The sequence below is a fragment of the Anomaloglossus baeobatrachus genome, chromosome 7 (assembly GCF_048569485.1).
Source record: "Anomaloglossus baeobatrachus isolate aAnoBae1 chromosome 7, aAnoBae1.hap1, whole genome shotgun sequence".
NCBI classification, from domain to species: Eukaryota; Metazoa; Chordata; class Amphibia; order Anura; family Aromobatidae; genus Anomaloglossus; species Anomaloglossus baeobatrachus.
Genome location: NC_134359.1, coordinates 290,691,618 through 290,713,552, shown reverse-complemented (window position 1 = coordinate 290,713,552; position 21,935 = coordinate 290,691,618). Strand labels below are relative to the sequence as shown.

The following is a 21,935-nucleotide window of genomic DNA, read 5'->3' as shown; positions in this document are numbered from 1 at the left end:
ATCGCAGTAGTGCCCGTGTGGCCCCAGCCTGAGTTTGATGTACACACATCGCTTACAGCTTTTTCCATTTTGTTTATTTACATTTTTCTTTTACATGTTTCTTTTGCGTTTTACTTTTTTTTGGCTTTTTTTTTACCTCTGAGTTTGATGTACACACATCGCTCACACCTTTTTCCATTTTGTTTATTTATTTACATTTTTTCTTTTACATGTTTCTTTTGCGTTTTACTTTTTTTTGGCTTTTTTTTTACCTCTGAGTTTGATGTACACACATCGCTTACAGCTTTTCCATTTTGTTTATTTACATTTTTTTCTTTTACATGTTTCTTTTGCATTTTACTTTTTTTGGCTTTTTTTTTACCTCTGAGTTTGATTTACACACATCGCTTACAGCTTTTCCATTTTATTTACATTTTTTCTTTTCCATGTTTCTTTTGCGTTCTACCTTTTTCGGCTTTTTTTTACCTCTGAGTTTGATGTACACACATCGCTTACAGCTTTTTCCATTTTGTTTATTTACATTTTTCTTTTACATGTTTCTTTTGCGTTTTACTTTTTTTTTGGCTTTTTTTTTACTTTTGAGTTTGATGTACACACATCGCTCACACCTTTTTCCATTTTGTTTATTTATTTACATTTTTTCTTTTACATGTTTCTTTTGCGTTTTACTTTTTTTGGCTTTTTTTTTACCTCTGAGTTTGATGTACACACATCGCTTACAGCTTTTTCCATTTTGTTTATTTACATTTTTTTCTTTTACATGTTTCTTTTGCATTTTACTTTTTTTGGCTTTTTTTTTACCTCTGAGTTTGATGTACACACATCGCTTACAGCTTTTCCATTTTGTTTACATTTTTTTCTTTAACATGTTTCTTTTGCGTTTTACTTTTTTTGGGCTTTTTTTTACCTCTGAGTTTGATTTACACACATCGCTTACAGCTTTTCCATTTTATTTACATTTTTTCTTCTCCATGTTTCTTTTGCGTTCTACCTTTTTCGGCTTTTTTTTACCTCTGAGTTTGATGTACACACATCGCTTACAGCTTATTCCAATTTGTTTATTTATTTACATTTTCTCTTTTACATGTTTCTTTTCCGTTTTACTTTTTTTGTGTTTTTATTTTTACCTCTGAGCTAAGCCACACGGCGAGAAAAACAGTGCGAGTGGAGTGCGATAAAACATCGCATTCCCCTCGGACCAATTCTAGCCTGTGTGTCAGCACACATGGGCGATTATTTTCTCAGCCCTAATCGGACTGAGAAAACAATCGCAGCATGCTGCGATTGTAAGCTGAGTCTCTTCCTCTCGCACCCATTCAAGTGAATGGGGCGAGAGAAAAATCGCACTGCACTCGCGGTACACCGATGTACTGCTAGTGCAGTGCGAGAATGGCAATAGCCGGCTACACAGGAGAGAGGGAGAGAAATCCCTCCCTCCCCTCCTGAGTGCCGGCCCGCCCCCCGCAGCTGAGGTCTGCTCGCACGAACGGACCTCAGTTGCAAGGACACAGGCATGACACTCGGCTCTGCTGTACTGCCAGCACGAGCCGAGTCTCATGCAAGTGGATCGCAGTAGTGCCCGTGTGGCCCCAGCCTGAGTTTGATGTACACACATCGCTTACAGCTTTTTCCATTTTGTTTATTTACATTTTTCTTTTACATGTTTCTTTTGCGTTTTACTTTTTTTTGGCTTTTTTTTTACCTCTGAGTTTGATGTACACACATCGCTCACACCTTTTTCCATTTTGTTTATTTATTTACATTTTTTCTTTTACATGTTTCTTTTGCGTTTTACTTTTTTTTGGCTTTTTTTTTACCTCTGAGTTTGATGTACACACATCGCTTACAGCTTTTCCATTTTGTTTATTTACATTTTTTTCTTTTACATGTTTCTTTTGCATTTTACTTTTTTTGGCTTTTTTTTTACCTCTGAGTTTGATTTACACACATCGCTTACAGCTTTTCCATTTTATTTACATTTTTTCTTTTCCATGTTTCTTTTGCGTTCTACCTTTTTCGGCTTTTTTTTACCTCTGAGTTTGATGTACACACATCGCTTACAGCTTTTTCCATTTTGTTTATTTACATTTTTCTTTTACATGTTTCTTTTGCGTTTTACTTTTTTTTTGGCTTTTTTTTTACTTTTGAGTTTGATGTACACACATCGCTCACACCTTTTTCCATTTTGTTTATTTATTTACATTTTTTCTTTTACATGTTTCTTTTGCGTTTTACTTTTTTTGGCTTTTTTTTTACCTCTGAGTTTGATGTACACACATCGCTTACAGCTTTTTCCATTTTGTTTATTTACATTTTTTTCTTTTACATGTTTCTTTTGCATTTTACTTTTTTTGGCTTTTTTTTTACCTCTGAGTTTGATGTACACACATCGCTTACAGCTTTTCCATTTTGTTTACATTTTTTTCTTTAACATGTTTCTTTTGCGTTTTACTTTTTTTGGGCTTTTTTTTACCTCTGAGTTTGATTTACACACATCGCTTACAGCTTTTCCATTTTATTTACATTTTTTCTTCTCCATGTTTCTTTTGCGTTCTACCTTTTTCGGCTTTTTTTTACCTCTGAGTTTGATGTACACACATCGCTTACAGCTTTTTCCATTTTGTTTATTTAGTTACATTTTTTGTTTTACATGTCTCTTTTGCGTTTTACTTTTTTTGGCTTTTTTTTTACCTCTGAGTTTGATGTACACACATCGCTTACAGCTTTTTCCATTTTGTTTTGAACTTTACAACTAGAAAAAAAAATAAAAATCTCAGCGCCGGCGTCACATTTGTGTCTCTATAGATAACGTGGATTCGAAGTGAAGGCTCTTTCCATGTGAAATCTCACGGATAATAGACCTTATGTAATTTTTAAGAAGGATCACAGATGGTTTTTAAATAATCTAAAGCTGGCCCGAAGCTTAATTTTTTTTTTTTTGAATGTTCAGCTGGCGGAAAGCATTTTATTATAAAGGGACGGGAGCGCGGCACACAACGCAGTGGGGGCCCCCTCCAGCAGCGAATCCAAGATTAACGCCGAGAAATATTAAAAGGCTTGTGATATTCACAAAGGCAGAAGCTGACGTCTTTTTTCTTGACTTATGGAAAGTATTGCTTTGAATTGGGTGATCGAGGCTGCGTGCGCACAAAGGCGGATTCATACAAAAGGTAAAAGAGAAGAAAAAAAATCTCTGGGAAAAATAGGTCAGTGCGTAATGTAACTTTGTGAACAAACCTAGTTATATTTCTTACCTTGTTAACATGAGAAAAAAAAAAAAGTAAAAATTAAACAATATATGTGGAGGGTTTTCATTTTCTTTTTTTTTTTAGAGAATCTATTCACAGGACTTCATTGGATGTATATCTACCCAATACCAGGCTGACGGCATTTTAAAAGAAAGCAGTTTGTATTTTTCATCACAGCTGCTCATAATCAAAGTTTCGCCAAGGCATTTCTTCCTCTGGAGGTAAGGATTCAGTTGATGCCCTCTACTCAGATTAAACTACTGTGGCCATGGCAGACAGTCCTGTTGGTTCCCTTTTTGAACTGGGGTGCCAACTGAATTTTTCATCACAGCTTCTCATGTTCATGGTTTCGCCTAGGCTTTTCTTCCTTCAGGGGGTAAATATTAATTTGCTGTCCTATCCTTACAATCTAAATACCATGTCAATAGCAAAATGGCCTGTTGATTCCCTTTTTGAATTGGGGTGCCAATTACATTTTTCATCACCGCAGTTCATAATCACAGTTTCACCTAAGCTTTTGTTCCTCTGGGGGTAAAGACTTAGTTGCAGCCCTATCCCTATATTTAAATACCATGGCAATAGCAAAATGGCCTGTTGGTTCCCTTTTGAAAATGGGGTGCCAATTACATTTTTGATCACAACTGCTCACGATCACAGTTTCAACTAATCTTTTCTTCCTCTGGGGGTAAAGACTCAGTTGCTGCCCTATCCCTATATCTAACTATCATGGACATAGCAACATGGCCTGTTGATTCCCTTTTTGAATTGATGTGCCAATTCAATTTTTTTATCACAACTGCTGATGATTACTGTTTCGCCTAAGCTTTCATTCCTTTGGGGGTAAATATTCATTGGCTACCCTAGCCCTATAGTTAAATACCAAAGTAATGGCAGAGTGAACTGTTGGATTACTTTTTGAATTGGGGTGTCAAATGCATTTTGATCACAGCTGATAATGATCACTGTTTCGCCTAAGCTTTCATTCCTCTGGGGGTAAAGACTCAGTTGTTGCCTTATCCATATATCTCAATACCATGGTAATAGCAAAATGGCCTGCTGGTTCCCTTTTTGAATTGGGGTGCAAATTACATTTTTGATCACCGCTGTTCACGATCACAGTTTCATCTATGCTTTTCTTCCTCTGGGAGTAAAGAATCAGTTGCTGCCCTATCACTATATCTAAGACCATGGCAATGGCAGTGTGACCTGTTGCTTCTCTTTTTGAATTGGGGTGCCAATTGCATTTTTGATCACTGCTGTTCATGATCACAGTTTCACCTAAGCTTTTCTTCCTCTGGGGGGTAAAGACTCAGTTGCTGTCCTATCCCTACATCTAAGTTCCATGCCAATAGCAAAATGGCCTGTTGGTTCCCTTTTGTATTGGGGTGCCAATTACAGTTTTGATCACCGCTGTTCTTAATCACAGTTTCACCTATGCTTTTCTTCCTCTGGGGGTTAAGACTCAGTTGCTGCTTTATCCTGATATCTAAATACCATGGCAATAGCAAAATGGTCTGTTGGTTCACGTTTTTAAATGGGGTGTCAATGGCATTTCTGATCACCGCTGTTCATGATCAATGTTTCGCCTAAGCTTTTTTTCCTCTAGGGGTAAATATTAGTTTCCGGCCCGATCCCTATATCTAAATATCATGGCAATAGCAAAATGGCCTATTGATTCTCGTTTTGAATTGGGTTGCCAATTGCATTTTATATCACAGCTGCTCATGATCACTGTTTCGCCCAAGCTTTTCTTCTTCTGGGAGTAAAAATTCAGTTATTGCTTTATACCTATATTTAAATATACTTTCCATAGCAGAGTGGCCTGTTGGTTCCCTTTTTCAATTGGGGCACCAGAGATACATGGCATGTCAACACCCCCACAACTTATGATCCCAAAAAATTAAAAGGAGGTTATAACATTTTATGGTAAAATCATGCAAGTCTAAGCAATTTTGTGATTTACACGCCCCATCAACATTTCCAGACTCTGTTCCCGGTCGTTTAACCCTGCAAGTTGGCCACCGTTCCTGCCATACATCACACACGTGAGATGAATCTGCTTGTTTGCCGCCATTTTTGGCGTTATAGTCATTGTCTGTTACATATCAGCACATGCACAACATAATACCGCGCATGCGCTATGTTGAGGCCGGCAATGGACTAAACGGCAATAATGACTCATGGAGGGCCTGTGCAATGGATGGCTGGTGGTGTAAGGCAGGAATGGAGGCCATCTGGCAAGGTCATGTGCAAGGGGATCACAATCTCGATGGGGGGTAAATTACAAAGCTTAAAAAATTGTTTTTTAAATTTTGCATTTAACCCTTAAATGCAATATTTTTGGGACCACAATAATAGATGGGGGGTCTGCAGACTTGCATCCAACAATAGCGAAAAAGGTCACAAGACAATGTATAAGACGATGCAATAATAAGACGCGATATCCGTGGAGGCCGGACTCTATTCTTCACCTTCCTTCAATGCAAAACTCCACTTTAAACTTGAATATTGCGCAAAAATGCTGCACTGTTTGGGGAAAAAATACTCCAAATAGTTTGATTCAAGTCATTTATACTTCAGATATGTAAAAACGGAGACCGTCAATACCGCCCCTTTAAATGGCTATAACAGATGGCGTCTTATTAATGCAAAGTCCGAAAAGAAAAGTGACTTGAGACTAAACCTCTCAGAGCCATTCGTGCTGGGAGATGGGAAGGTGGGAGAAGCGTCCAGGCGAGAGGAGGAGGCACCGTGCAAGGAACAGGGCGGCCGCTCTTCAGGACAAGCAGGCAAGAGGTTTCCGGGTAATTTAGCCAAGGGACTGCTTAACGGGGACAGCTGTACAAACGAGACAAACGGCAATGATCAGGAGGAAGCGGGACACGGAGCCGCGGATTGTACATATCCTACATACAAGAAATACAAACAAAAGAACAATTCTAAACACAATGTATGTAGCAGTCACATCTATACAGGGAGCTCCCCCTAGTGGTGGCTGCAGACAGTATCTTATCATGTATCTCTGTATACAGGGAGCTCCCCCTAGTGGTGGCTGCAGACAGTATCTTATCATGTATCTCTGTATACAGGGAGCTCCCCCTAGTGGTGGCTGCAGACAGGATCTTATCATGTATCTCTGTATACAGGGAGCTCCTCCTAGTGGTGGCTGCAGACAGGATCTTATCATGTATCTCTGTATACAGGGAGCTCCCCCTAGTGGTGGCTGCAGACAGAATCTTATCATGTATCTCTGTATACAGGGAGCTCCCCCTAGTGGTGGCTGCAGACAGGATCTTATCATGTATCTCTGTATACAGGGAGCTCCCCCTAGTGGTGACTGCAGACATAATCTTATCATGTATCTCTGTATACAGGGAGCTCCCCCTAGTGGTGGCTGCAGACATAATCTTATCATGTATCTCTGTATACAGGGAGCTCCCCCTAGTGGTGGCTGCAGTCAGGATCTTATCATGTATATCTGTATACAGGGAGCTCCCCCTAGTGGTGGCTGCAGACAGGATCTTATCATGTATCTCTGTATACAGGGAGCTCCCCCTAGTGGTGGCTGCAGACAGAATCTTATCATGCATCTCTGTATACAGGGAGCTCCCCCTAGTGGTGACTGCAGACAGGATCTTATCATGTATCTCTGAATACAGGGAGCTCCCTCTAGTGGTGGCTGCAGACAGTATCTTATCATGTATCTCTGTATACAGGGAGCTCCCCCTAGTGGTGGCTGCAGACAGGATCTTATCATGTATCTCTGTATACAGGGAGCTCCCCCTAGTGGTGGCTGCAGACAGGATGTTATCATGTATCTCTGTATACAGGGAGCTCCCCCTAGTGGTGGCTGCAGACAGGATTTTATCATGCATCTCTGTAGACAGGGAGCACCCCCTAGTGGTGACTGCAGACAGGATCTTATCATGTATCTCTGTATACAGGGAGCTCCCCCTAGTGGTGACTGCAGACAGGATCTTATCATGTATCTCTGTATACAGGGAGCTCCCCCTAGTGGTGGCTGCAGACAGGATCTTATCATGTATGTCTGTATACAGGGAGCTCCCCCTAGTGGTGGCTGCAGACAGGATCTTATCATGTATCTCTGTATACAGGGAGCTCTCCCTAGTGGTGGCTGCAGACAGAATCCTATCATGTATCTCTGTATACAGGGTGCTCCCCCTAGTGGTGGCTGCAGACAGGATCTTATCATGTATCTCTGTATACAGGGAGCTCCCCCTATTGGTGGCTGCAGACAGGATCTTATCATGCATCTCTGTATACAGGGAGCTCCCCCTAGTGGTGGCTGCAGACAGTATATTATCATGTGTCTATGTATACAGGGAGCTCCCCCTAGTGGTGGCCGCAGACAGTATATTATCATGTGTCTCTGTATACAGGGAGCTCCCCCTAGTGGTGGCTGCAGACAGGATCTTATCATGTATCTCTGTATACAGGGAGCTCCCCCTAGTGGTGACTGCAGACAGGATCTTATCATGTATCTCTGTATACAGGGAGCTCCCCCTAGTGGTGGCTGCAGACAGGATCTTATCATGTATCTCTGTATACAGGGAGCTCCCTCTAGTGGTGGCTGGAGACAGGATCTTATCATGTATCTCTGTATACAGGGAGCTCCCCCTAGTGGTGACTGCAGACAGGATCTTATCATGTATCTCTGTATACAGGGAGCTCCCCCTAGTGGTGGCTGCAGACAGGATCTTATCATGTATATCTGTATACAGGGAGCTCCCCCTAGTGGTGGCTGCAGACAGAATCCTATCATGTATCTCTGTATACAGGGAGCTCCCCCTAGTGGTGACTGCAGATAGGATCTTATCATGTATGTCTGTATACAGGGAGCTCCCCCTAGTGGTGGCTGCAGACAGGATCTTATCATGTATCTCTGTATACAGGGAGCTCCTCCTAGTGGTGGCTGCAGACAGGATCTTATCATGTATCTCTGTATACAGGGAGCTCTCCCTAGTGGTAACTGCAGACAGGATCTTATCATGTATCTCTGTATACAGGGAGCTCCCCCTAGTGGTGGCTGCAGTCAGGATCTTATCATGTATCTCTGTATACAGGGAGCTCCCCCTAGTGGTGGCTGCAGACAGGACCTTATCATGTATCTCTGTATACAAGGAGCTCCCCCTAGTGGTGGCTGCAGACAGGATCTTATCATGTATCTCTATATACAGGGAGCTCCCCCTAGTGGTGGCTGCAGACAGGACCTTATCATGTATCTCTGTATACAGGGAGCTCCCCCTAGTGGTGGCTGCAGACAGGACCTTATCATGTATCTCTGTATACAGGGAGCTCCCCCTAGTGGTGGCTGCAGACAGGATCTTATCATGTATCTCTGTATACAGGGAGCTCCCCCTAGTGGTGGCTGCAGACAGGATCTTATCATGTATCTCTGTATACAGGGAGCTCCCCCTAGTGGTGGCTGCAGACAAGATCTTATCATGTATCTCTGTATACAGGGAGCTCCCCCTAGTGGTGGCTGCAGACAGGATCTTATCATGTATCTCTGTATACAGGGAGCTCCCCCTAGTGGTGGCTGCAGACAGGATCTTATCATGTATCTCTGTATACAGGGAGCTCCCCCTAGTGGTGACTGCAGACAGGATCTTATCATGTATCTCTGTATACAGGGAGCTCCCCCTAGTGGTGGCTGCAGACAGGATCTTATCATGTATGTCTGTATACAGGGAGCTCCCCCTAGTGGTGGCTGCAGACAGGATCTTATCATGTATCTCTGTATACAGGGAGCTCCCCCTAGTGGTGACTGCAGACAGGATCTTATCATGTATCTCTGTATACAGGGAGCTCCCCCTAGTGGTGACTGCAGACAGGATCTTATCATGTATCTCTGTATACAGGGAGCTCCCCCTAGTGGTGGCTGCAGACAGAATCCTAGAGAAGACCCCTCCCTATATCCCCAGTCACTATAGTCCTCTTTGAATACTTTCATGTATCATGTGTGCGTGTGACGGGAAGGGCTAATTTTACTTTCCTGCCAAAAATAAATAAATTGCTCTCTGGGGAATTAAGCATAGACAGAATGAAGTCATACGTTGCGAGAGGCTGGGAATAGTCTGAAGCTGAGAGATGATGAAGAGCAGGGCGTCCTGTCAAGGATCCAGTGAGAAAAGAATCTCCTCTTATGAGTATATAAACAAGTAAATCATGCTGTCCGTCCACATAGAGGCGGCACGGAGGAAATGGATTTTGCAGTTTCATTTTTAGCCTTTAGGTGGCGACAGAGGCTCATAGTCTATTACAGTGCAGAGGGAGACGCTGCCATATATTATTGATTACGGCTTTATATTAATGAGCTTTTCACCATATGTGCATGTATGAGATCACACCGAGGAGCGTCAGCTGCAGACGGCGACATGAGACAGGGAAGATCTGCAGGAACACATCGGCTTCTACAAGGCCGGATTTTCCTCTGCCCCATGTGCATCAATGGCCCTTACCCCAAGAAATGGGTGAAAATAATGACGAAATTACATCTTTAAATAAAGCTTGAAAGAAATAACAACCTGGAGGTCTCTAAGACTGAGATTATCCTTCATTAAAACCTAATTAACTTTATCATTTCTAGATCAATCAACCAATAGAAATCAGAGAAGACATTTCCTAATAGTAAATAATAGTAGATCCATTTCACTAATGGAAAGCTGAGCATGAGATGTATGAGCTCAATAATACCGCCCCTATGTACAAGAATATAACTACTATAATACCGCCCCTATGTACAAGAATATAACTACTATAATACTGCCCCCTATGTACAAGAATATAACTACTATAATACTGCACCTATGTACAAGAATATAACTACTATAATACTGCCCCTATGTACAAGAATATAACTACTATAATACTGCCCCTATGTACAAGAATATAACTACTATAATACTGCCCCTATGTACAAGAATATAACCACTATAATACTGACCCTATGTACAAGAATGTAACTACTATAATACTGCCCCTATGTACAAGAATATAACTACTATAATACTGCCCCTATGTACAAGAATATAACTACTATAATACTGCCCCTATGTACAAGAATATAACTACTATAATACTGCCCCTATGTACAAGAATATAACTACTATAATACTGCCCCTATGTACAAGAATATAACTACTATAATACTGCCCCTATGTACAAGAATATAACTACTATAATACTGCCCCTATGTACAAGAATATAACTACTATAATACTGCCCCTATGTACAAGAATATAACTACTATAATACTGCCCCTATATACAAGAATATAACTACTATAATACTGCCCCTATGTACAAGAATATAACTACTATAATACTGCCCCTATGTACAAGAATATAACTACTATAATACTGCCCCTATGTACAAGAATATAACTACTATAATACTGCCCCTATGTACAAGAATATAACTACTATAATACTGCCCCTATATACAAGAATATAACTACTATAATACTGCCCCTATGTACAAGAATATAACTACTATAATACTGCCCCTATGTACAAGAATATAACTACTATAATACTGCCCCCTATGTACAAGAATATAACTACTATAATACTACTCCTGTGTACAAGAATATAACTACTATAATACTGCCCCCTATGTACAAGAATATAACTACTATAATACTGCCCCTATGTACAAGAATATAACTACTATAATACTGCCCCTATGTACAAGAATATAACTACTATAATACTACTCCTATGTACAAGAATATAACTACTATAATACTGCCCCCTATGTAGAAGAATATAACTACTATAATACTGCCCCTATGTACAAGAGTATAACTACTATAATACTGCCCCTATGTACAAGAATATAACTACTATAATACTGCCCCTATGTACAAGAATATAACTACAATAATACTGCCCCTATGTACAAGAATATACCTACTATAATACTGCCCCCTATGTACAAGAATATAACTACTATAATACTGCCCCTATGTACAAGAATATAACTACTATAATACTACTCCTATGTACAAGAATATAACTACTATAATACTGCCCCCTATGTAGAAGAATATAACTACTATAATACTGCCCCTATGTACAAGAGTATAACTACTATAATACTGCTCCTATGTACAAGAATATAACTACTATAATACTGCCCCTATGTACAAGAATATAACTACTATAATACTGCCCCTATGTACAAGAATATAACTACTATAATACTACTCCTATGTACAAGAATATAACTACTATAATACTGCCCCCTATGTAGAAGAATATAACTACTATAATACTGCCCCTATGTACAAGAGTATAACTACTATAATACTGCCCCTATGTACAAGAATATAACTACTATAATACTGCCCCCTATGTAGAAGAATATAACTACTATAATACTGCCCCTATGTACAAGAATATAACTACTATAATACTGCCCCTATGTACAAGAATATAACTACAATAATACTGCCCCTATGTACAAGAATATACCTACTATAATACTGCCCCCTATGTACAAGAATATAACTACTATAATACTGCCTCTATTTTCACGTTGCTACTTTCTGTGTAGAGTAACTCTGGGGCGTCAGTTAATGTTTCTGGACACTGGAATGTAAACTCCACATTTCTTCTGGAGCTCGTATACATCTGGAGCGTCCTGTATATAGGCAGCCATTAGTCAGTTCCCGGCCGTGTGGGATATTCTGTTCTTTACTTTACTGTAATCGTTTACAAAATGTGGGAAATTTGTTAAAATTAAATGAAAAAGTCTCCTTGGTTGCCATTGGTAACCATATTTATAAATATGCCAATAAATTTATATATTTCCTTGTAGCTAATTAATTCTAGTACTGCAAAGAACAAAAAATAAAAAATAAGAAAATCTGTGAATTCCGTGCGCACAGGCTACAAACATCCATGTTTCAGGGATCATTACTACAGGACCTGACTACAGAGGTTGTTTGTAGTCTGTAACCATGGAGACACTACAGTCACTATGGCCCAGTGCTCGGAGAAGAAACTGCATTTAAAGGGGACATCCCTCCTTTACCTAATCCAAATCAGACCACATAACTAATAGTAATATGTTCTCTTTGTTCCCTTTAAGTGGGCTTGAATTCTAGCACCATGCAAACATTTTAGACGGGTGCGGAAGAAATGCTTCAAAGTAAGACCCTTCCAAAAATAGGTGTTTATTTTTTTAAATATTAACCAACTGTAAAGTGAATCAATAAATGAGAAATCTAAATCCTATCAGTATTCGGTGATCGCCTTCATCACTTCTCTAGGTCACTTGGACACAGTCAGGGATTTGGAAGGAGCGGATGTGGTGATAATGATCATTTTGAGATCAGTTATTAACTGAAACAGAAACAGCTGTGTAGGAGGCTTTAAACTGGGTGAGGAGTAGGTAAGCTCTGCTACAAAGGTGAGGATGTGGAAGACAGTTTCAGGTCATAGATGATACACCATGGTGAGACTGAGCTCAGCAACAAGACTAAAGGTAGTTATACCGCATCAGCAAGGAGTCTCCCGTAAAAAGCGGTCACATCAGACGAAGGGATAGAGGAGACGGGCGGTCACCAAATACTGAGGACAGAGGCGATGGGTGGTCACTGATTACTGAGGACGGAGGAGACAGGCGGTCACCAAATACTGAGGACAGAGGCGATGGGTGGTCACTGATTACTGAGGACGGAGGAGACAGGCGGTCACCTAATACTGAGGACGGAGGAGACGGGCGGTCACTGAATACTGAGGATGGAGGAGACGGGCGGTCACTGAATACTGAGGATGGAGGGGACGGGCGGTCACTGAATACTGAGGATGGAGGAGACGGGCGGTCACTGAATACTGAGGATGGAGGAGACGGGCGGTCACTGAATACTGAGGATGGAGGGGACGGGTGGTCACTGAAATACTGAGGATGGAGGAGACGGGCGGTCACGGAATACTGAGGACGGAGGAGACGGGCGGTCACTGAATACTGAGGATGGAGGAGACGGGCGGTCACTGAATACTGAGGACGGAGGAGACGGGCAGTCACTGAATACTGAGGACGGAGGAGATGGGCGGTCACTGAATACTGAGGATGGAGGAGACGGGCGGTCACTGAATACTGAGGATAGAGGAGACAGGCAGTCACTGAATACTGAGGAGACGAGCGGTCACTGAATACTGAGGATGGAGGAGATGGGCGGTCACTGAATACTGAGGACGGAGGAGACGGGCGGTCACCTAATACTGAAGATGGAGGAGACGAGCGATCACCGAATACTGAGGATGGAAGCGATGGGCAGTCACTGAATACTGAAGATGGAGAGGAGACGGGCGGTCACCGAATACTGAGGATGGAGAAGACGCGCGGTCACCTAATACTGAGGATGGAGGAGACAGGCGGTCACTGAATACTGAGGGTGGAGGAGACGGGCAGTCACTGAATACTGAGGATGGAGGAGACGGGCGGTCACTGAATACTGAGGATGGAGGAGACGGGTGGTCACTGAATACTGAGGACGGAGGAGACGGGCAGTCACTGAATACTGAGGATGGAGGAGACGGGCGGTCACTGAATACTGAGGACGGAGGAGACGGGCGGTCACTGAATACTGAGAATGGAGGAGACGGGCAGTCACTGAATACTGAGGATGGAGGAGACGGGCAGTCACTGAATACTGAGGACAGAGGAAACGGGTGGTCACTGAATACTGAGGACGGAGGAGACGGGCGGTCACTGAATACTGAGGACGGAGGAGACGGGCAATCACTGAATACTGAGGATGGAGGAGACGAGCGGTCACTGAATACTGAGGATGGAGGAGACGGGCGGTCACTGAATACTGAGGATGGAGGAGACGGGAGGTCACTGAATACTGAGGATGGAGGAGACGGGCGGTCACCCCTGATATTGATGGGATCTAGATTTCTCTTATTCATTCCCTTTGCATACTATCCTCACTACTATTTCTGGAAGCTTCTTACTCTGCAGCATGTTTCCCTCCCCTGCCTATGACTTTTGCACAGTACTGTACATGTAATACATCCCATGGCCTTCACCTGTGACACCGCGGCCGGTGAGCCGGACTTGCTCTCTCCATCTGACTTTGGCTCTTGTTCTCCCGGTGGGAAGAGGAACGCCGGGCTCGGACTGGAGTGTCGCTGTCGTCTCATAAACGGGAACACGCTGCAGCAGTAAGGTAAGGAAATAAGAAGAGACATAGACATATCTGATGCTTTCTAGAAGTGGCCAAGGTTCTGCAACTTTCTTTTCCATCTTTAAGATCTCTGCTTTTTGTCAGTGAATGGAAAAACTCAGACGTTGAAATGGTGTCATGATCTGGGTTTGTTTGTTCAACACACTAACTGGACGTGCAGCTGCAGGGAGAAAGTGCAGTTTTATTCTCCCTGCAGCTGCTCGCTTCCAGCCATTGGGGCGGCTGCAGGGGGTGATTACAGCGTTGTCACTGTGGTCTGTAAAGGTTTCTGGTCTGGCTTATTCTTTGGTTCATCTCTATAAGGAAACTATTTTAATGGACGAGCAAACAGCCCCCGACTCCTCCCCCCCACAACGATAACCTCATGCATTGACTTGAAGATAGTGAAGTGTTACAGACCCTTTCTTGGTCTCAGGAGGAATGAAGGCTTGGCCAAGAAGACTCCTGTACATTTCTGATTTCAAGTATCGGGGGAATGAATCCTGGAGGGGAGAAAACACAATTAATTACAATAGTGCCTGATCTGCAGGGGTATGAAATGACTGGGTATATACCGGGGGTACTAAGTGCACCATGACTGGGTATATACCGGGGGTAGTAAGTGCACCATGACTGGGTATATACCGGGGGTACTAAGTGCACCATGACTGGGTATATACCGGGGGTACTAAGTGCACCATGACTGGGTATATACCGGGGGTAGTAAGTGCACCATGACTGGGTATATACCAGGGGTAGTAAGTGCACTATGATTGGGTATATACTAGGGGTAGTAAGTGCACCATGACTGGGTATATACCGGGGGTAGGAAGTGCACCATGACTGGGTATATACCGGGGGTAGTAAGTGCACCATGACTGGGTATATACTAGGGGTAGTAAGTGCACCATGACTGGGTATATACCGGGGGTAGTAAGTGCACCATGACTGGGTATATACCGGGGGTAGTAAGTGAACCATGACTGGGTATATACCAGGGGTAGTAAGTGCACCATGACTGGGTATATACCGGGGGTACTAAGTGCACCATGACTGGGTATATACCGGGGGTACTAAGTGCACCATCACTCCGTATATACCGGGGGTAGTAAGTGCACCATGACTGGCTATATACCGGGGGTAGTAAGTGCACCATGACTGGCTATATACCGGGGGTAGTAAGTGCACCATGACTGGGTATATACCAGGGGTAGTAAGTGCACCATCACTGGGTATATACCGGGGGTAGTAAGTGCACCATGACTGGCTATATACTGAGGATAGTAAGTGCACCATGACTGGGTATATACCAGGGGTAGTAAGTGCACCATGACTGGGTATATACCAGGGGTAGTAAGTGCACCATCACTTGGTATATACCGGGGTTAGTAAGTGCACCATGACTGGGTATATACCGGGGGTAGTAAGTGCACCATCACTCGGTATATACCGGGGGTAGTAAGTGCACCATGACTGGGTATATACCAGGGGTAGTAAGTGCACCATGACTGGGTATATACCAGGGGTAGTAAGTGCACCATGACTGGGTATATACCGGGGGTAGTAAGTGCACCATGACTGGGTATATACCGGGGGTAGTAAGTGCACCATGACTGGGTATATACCGGGGGTACTAAGTGCACCATGACTGGGTATATACCGGGGGTACTAAGTGCACCATGACTGGGTATATACCGGGGGTAGTAAGTGCACCATGACTGGGTATATATTGGGGTTAGTAAGTGCACCATGACTGGGTATATACCGGGGGTAGTAAGTGCACCATCACTCGGTATATACCGGGGGTAGTAAGTGCACCATGACTGGGTATATACCAGGGGTAGTAAGTGCACCATGACTGGGTATATACCAGGGGTAGTAAGTGCACCATGACTGGGTATATACCGGGGGTAGTAAGTGCACCATGACTGGGTATATACCGGGGGTAGTAAGTGCACCATGACTGGGTATATACCGGGGGTACTAAGTGCACCATGACTGGGTATATACCGGGGGTACTAAGTGCACCATGACTGGGTATATACCGGGGGTAGTAAGTGCACTATGACTGGGTATATACCAGGGGTAGTAAGTGCACCATGACTGGGTATATACCGGGGGTACTAAGTGCACCATGACTGGGTATATACCAGGGGTAGTAAGTGCACCATCACTCGGTATATACCGGGGGTAGTAAGTGCACCATGACTGGGTATATATTGGGGTTAGTAAGTGCACCATGACTGGGTATATACCGGGGGTGGTAAGTGCACCAAGACTGGGTATATACCGGGGGTGGTAAGTGCACCATACTGGGTATATATTGGGGGTAGTAAGTGCATCATGACTGGGTATATACCGGGGGTACTAACTGCACCATGACTAGGTATATACCGGGGGTAGTAAGTGCACCATGACTGGGTATATACCGGGGGTAGTAAGTGCACCATGACTGGATATATACCGGGGGTAGTAAGTGCACCATGACTGGGTATATACCGGGGGTACTAAGTGCACCATGACTGGGTATATACCGGGGGTAGTAAGTACACCATGACTGGGTATATACCGGGGGTAGTAAGTGCACCATGACTAGGTATATACCGGGGGTAGTAAGTACACCATGACTGGGTATATACCGGGGGTAGTAAGTGCACCATGACTAGGTATATGCCGGGGGTAGTAAGTGCACCATGACTAGGTATATACCGGGTGTAGTAAGTGCACCATGACTAGGTATATACCGGTGGTAGTAAGTGCACCATGACTAGGTATATACCGGGGTTAGTAAGTGCACCATGACTGGGTATATACCGGGGGTAGTAAGTGCACCATGACTGGGTAGATACCGGGGGTAGTAAGTACACCATGACTGGGTATATACAGGGGGTAGTAAGTATATACCGGGGGTAGTAAGTGCACCATGACTAGGTATATGCCGGGGGTAGTAAGTGCACCTTGACTGGGTATATACCGGGGGTAGTAAGTATATACCGGGGGTAGTAAGTGCACCATGACTAGGTATATGCCGGGGGTAGTAAGTGCACCATGACTGGCTATATACCGGGGGTAGTAAGTATATACTGGGGGTAGTAAGTGCACCATGACTAGGTATATGCCGGGGGTAGTAAGTGCACCTTGACTGGGTATATACCGGGGGTAGTAAGTGCACCATGACTGGGTATATACCGGGGGTATATACCGGGGGATTTTTTATACACCAGTGCGAGTGAACGCTTAGACAAGATAATGCACCGCCACGATCTGTCTCCGACCCTCTACAATTTAGTAAACTGGCGTCCGGCTGGCCCTCACACAGACCCCCAAAAATGTGCAAAAAAGGTAAATAAATCCGTGCCAGAGGGTAATGCATGAATCCCCTGCACCGGGGACAGGTGCCGATCCGCCCGCCAGCCCCAGACATTACAGAAATAAACCCCCTCCTCCTGTCTGATAATTATAGTAACACCGCAGGGGGCTGTTTTTTTTAGAATAATCTGGCAGCATTGTTTCGATCAGCAGCCGTCGCTCATAATCAGTCATTTTATAATCAGCGGCATCAATCCTGGAAGTCCCTGCGGAGCGACATAAAAAGCTCATTACCCGGCAAAAGAAACACATCTATTCTCTGTATAGTCACCAGAATTTAAAGGGAACCTGGCACCGGAGCGGGCCCTGGAGACAGCGGGGGTCAAAAATCAAAACTGGGCGTCTGACGTCTGCAACCTCTTATCTTTTCCAGTTTAGTTTTTCTGGGTCTAGATTTTGTACTAAATACTTATTTTTGTAGCATTTTTTCCTGATGCAAAGCTCCAACTCTTCTACGTTGACATATAGTCAAATGATACAATTCTGAGCATCGGCTGCCACCACTAGAGGGCGCTCACTGCAGACAGCTAATACATAGAACATAGTAATAAATCTGTATGCGGAGATGGGCCTAAAAATCACACAGTGCCAAAAAGAGGATATGGAGACTTTGCATCTACCAAAATTACATAAACAGTCTATCCGATACCCCCCCCCCCATCCCATTGTGGACCTGAATGAACAGTGCTCTACATGTCCATCATTCTCGAGGGGTCATATAAAAACGCAGGGTGCATATTCATCCTCCTCTCTTCAATATTAACCTGCATTAATTACACCCTGCTAGCAATATTCTTTTGCTCCTGTAGGGGGCACCACTGGGTAGATGCAGAAAATCCCACCTCTGTATAAGGCAACACTAGCACTAGACGTTTTTTGGTAAACCCACCTTTTTCATCAACATGTAGATATGCATTTGGGCATCATCTAACACATAACGATGAGGATTCTTTATACCTTCTAATGTCTTCTCCATTGTCTTGCTGTCAATGTTTACCCAGCGAGTTGCTCCAGGGGCCAAAAAATGCCTAAAAACAAAAAAGGCGCCATTCAAAAACTTCCTACTGTACGGCCCAAAAAGCCAAAATTGTTACCTGCCCAGGTGGTGCTTAAGGGTTATCACATATACTGATGACTTATCCATATATACACATTGCTATCAACGTCTTAGGCAGACCAACCATGGGTAACGTCACCCCACCACTAGGGGTTGGAAGCGGTAAGGGACATGCCCCAATTCAAGTCTTTCCCAAGACCCAATAAATCACAATTCTAGAATTGGCGGGTATCCTACTAAACCTGTGTCTTGAGAATTAAACTATTGGGTCCATGAAAAACTTATATGCATGCCTCTATGTAGACCAACCAAGTGTCATCCTTACCACTTAGGGTTGGAAGAGGTAAGGTGCATGCCTCAAATCAAGTCTTTCCCAAGACCCAAGGAATTAACATTCTGGAATTGGTGGATTTCCTCCTAAACTTGTGGGAATAATACTATTGAGTCTACAAAAAAAACATATTCATGCCTCTCGGCAGACCAACCAAAGCTAGTCAACCCCATCACTAGGGGTTGGAAGAGGTAAGGGGCATACAGCCAATAAAGCCTTTCCCAAGACCCAAGGAATCACATTCACAATTCTGAAATTGGTGGCTATCCTTTTAAACCTGTGTCTTGAGAATTATACTATTAGACCCACTAAAAACCCATAAGCATGCCTTTGACTTGGAGACCAACCAAGGGCAAAGTAAACTTCACCACTAGGATTTAGAAGTGGTAAGGGGCATGCCTCAAATCAAGTCCTTCCCAAGACCCAAGGATAACTTCTGGAATTGCTGGGTATCCTACTAAACCTGTGTCTTGGGAATTACACTATTGAGTCCACCAAAAACCCATATGCATGCCCCTAGGCAGACTAACTATTTGGGGTTGGAAGAGGTAAGGGGCATGCCTCCAATTAAGTCTTTCCCAAGACCCAAGAAATAACAATTCTGGAATTGATTGATTTCCTCCTAAACCTGTGTCTTGGGAATTATATTATTGGGTCCACCAAAAACCCATCAACATGCCTCTAGGGTGACCAACGAAGAGTAAAGTCAACTCCACCACTAGTGGTTGGAAGAGGTAAGGTGTATGCTTCAAATCAAGTCTTTACCAAAACCCAAGAAATCACAATTCTGGAATTGGTGAATTTCCTCCTGAACCTGTTTCTTGGGAAGTATACAATTAGGTCCACCAAAAACTCATATGCGTGCCCCTACACATACAGTAGTTAACCCCACCACTAAAGATCATAAGGGGTAAGGGGCATGCTTCAAATCAAATCTTTCCTAAGACTGAAGAAGTCTCAGTTCTGTATTTGGTGTTTTTTTTTCATATACCTTGAAGAAGTCTCAGTTCTGTATTTGGTGGGTTTTTTCATATACCTGACTCCTAGGAGCTCTCCTACTGAAGTGCCCCATCCGAGACCCACTCAAATTTTGTCACAGCCACTTCCCCATTCATGAATTTATCCCCAACCCCAGACTGGATCTCCAAGAGTGATCCAGTGAACCAAATCTTACATAGAATGGACTAACATGGACCTTCGCTAACCACAGATGGGTCGGCCTACACCGATTTGGACTACAAAGATTATTGGGTTTCTTTCCTCTAAAGGAAGACGCGTTTAACTTTCCTGGACTATGTTTTGATGAGCGTGTAATAATCCACTCGTAATATAACCTGGTATACGGGCAACGTCCCAAGATCCAAGTTATTTCATCTTTTAATAATGGATTCAAAGAAGAACTGTCCATGGAATTATACACTTTTTCCATATCTGGGGCAGCCAAGAACATTTTTAACCCTTTTAGCTGACTGAAGTCATCAGGAAAACTTACTCATAGACAGACTGCACCGTAGAGGCCACTTTAGACTGCTCCCCGTATCGTAGCTCTTCACATGCCTCCCAAAAACACAGATTTTCAGCTGCAAAGATAAAAAAGCTACATTTTGAAATCTCCACTTAAACAGGACGACCAAGAAAATTCCGAGACTGATACTCACCACTAAACTCCTTCTCCAAAAATTGCAAAAACTCCTTCCGACCCCTCTGGTCATTCAAGACCTCCATAAAATTAAAAGTCCACCGTTCCACCCGCAGTTTAGACGGCATTGGGACCCTGGGGAGGATATTGTAAAATAGAAAACTATATATAGTGTAATGCAAACGTTTTGGCGCCCCCCGACTTCACATTTGGGAATGTTTTTCTACAGGGCTGGATGTTTCATTCCTGAGTTTTACGCACATGGGAGCGTTCATGGTCCAGTACATGACATCGTCCGTGATCCATGGGTTACTGGGCAGGCAGCCAGACATAATGGGATCATGCGGGAGATATTGCTCGCTGAACTTAAGAAACCTACGAGAGAGATGGGAAAGGAAAGGAGTAGAAAGTTACAAAGTGCAGACGCTGCTGTAGATCTACATTCCTCTAACAAATTATATATATCCTCAAGTGTTTGAGGCGTCCTTGGGGTTGTCAACAATTCACATCGGCCTTGACTGTCGAGATGTCCCATATGGGTGAGAACTTCCTGAGCTCAGATTGGAGCTTAATGTTTTGTGTGTAAGTGGCTGAGAAAGGCTCCCACGGGTCCCTCCCAGAGAAGGTGCAATGGGCTAAGGGACAAGTATGGTTTCTTTGCTCTGAAGGTTCTGCTCCAAGCATTGAGGCTGAAAAACGCAAGAAGGAACATGTTCAACTTCATAGACTCCAAGTTTGGTGTCTTTGCTCTGAAGCTCCTGCTCCAAGCATTAAAGCTGAAGAACCCAAGGAGGAACATGTGCAACTTCATAGACTCCAAGTATGGTGTCTTTGCTCTGAAGGTCCTGCGCCAAGCATTGAGGCTAAAGATCCCTAGGAGGAATATGTTCAACTTCATAGACTCCAAGTATGGTTTCTTTACTCTGAAGGTCCTGCTCCCAGCATTGAGGCTGAAGAACCCAAGAAGAAACATGTTCAACTTCATAGACTCCATGCAAAGAAGACCCAAGGAAAGAAGAACCCACCTCAGCTTGGCCAAATCCCTTTTCCCATTGGAAGGTGTTAAGTGTTCCTTCATCGCTACTCGA

The 21,935-nt window shown here is 43.3% G+C and overlaps 1 protein-coding gene across 3 annotated transcripts in view; it reads right to left on the bottom strand.

Annotated features, from left to right (window-relative positions):
- RGS11 (regulator of G protein signaling 11) overlaps window positions 1-21,935 on the bottom strand; it is an 88,619-nt gene that overhangs the window by 3,010 nt on the left and 63,674 nt on the right. For 2 of the 3 annotated variants that reach the window (XM_075318407.1, XM_075318408.1), the window contains exons 12-18: window positions 21,109-21,222; window positions 20,867-20,982; window positions 20,701-20,788; window positions 18,710-18,848; window positions 14,872-14,954; window positions 14,315-14,441; window positions 5,932-6,086 (exon numbers count right to left, since the gene is read on the bottom strand). In XM_075318407.1, the coding sequence (XP_075174522.1) occupies window positions 5,932-6,086; window positions 14,315-14,441; window positions 14,872-14,954; window positions 18,710-18,848; window positions 20,701-20,788; window positions 20,867-20,982; window positions 21,109-21,222 (822 nt within the window). The remainder of the gene's footprint in view (window positions 1-5,931; window positions 6,087-14,314; window positions 14,442-14,871; window positions 14,955-18,709; window positions 18,849-20,700; window positions 20,789-20,866; window positions 20,983-21,108; window positions 21,223-21,935) is intronic. The other variant, XM_075318409.1, reaches the window with a different exon arrangement.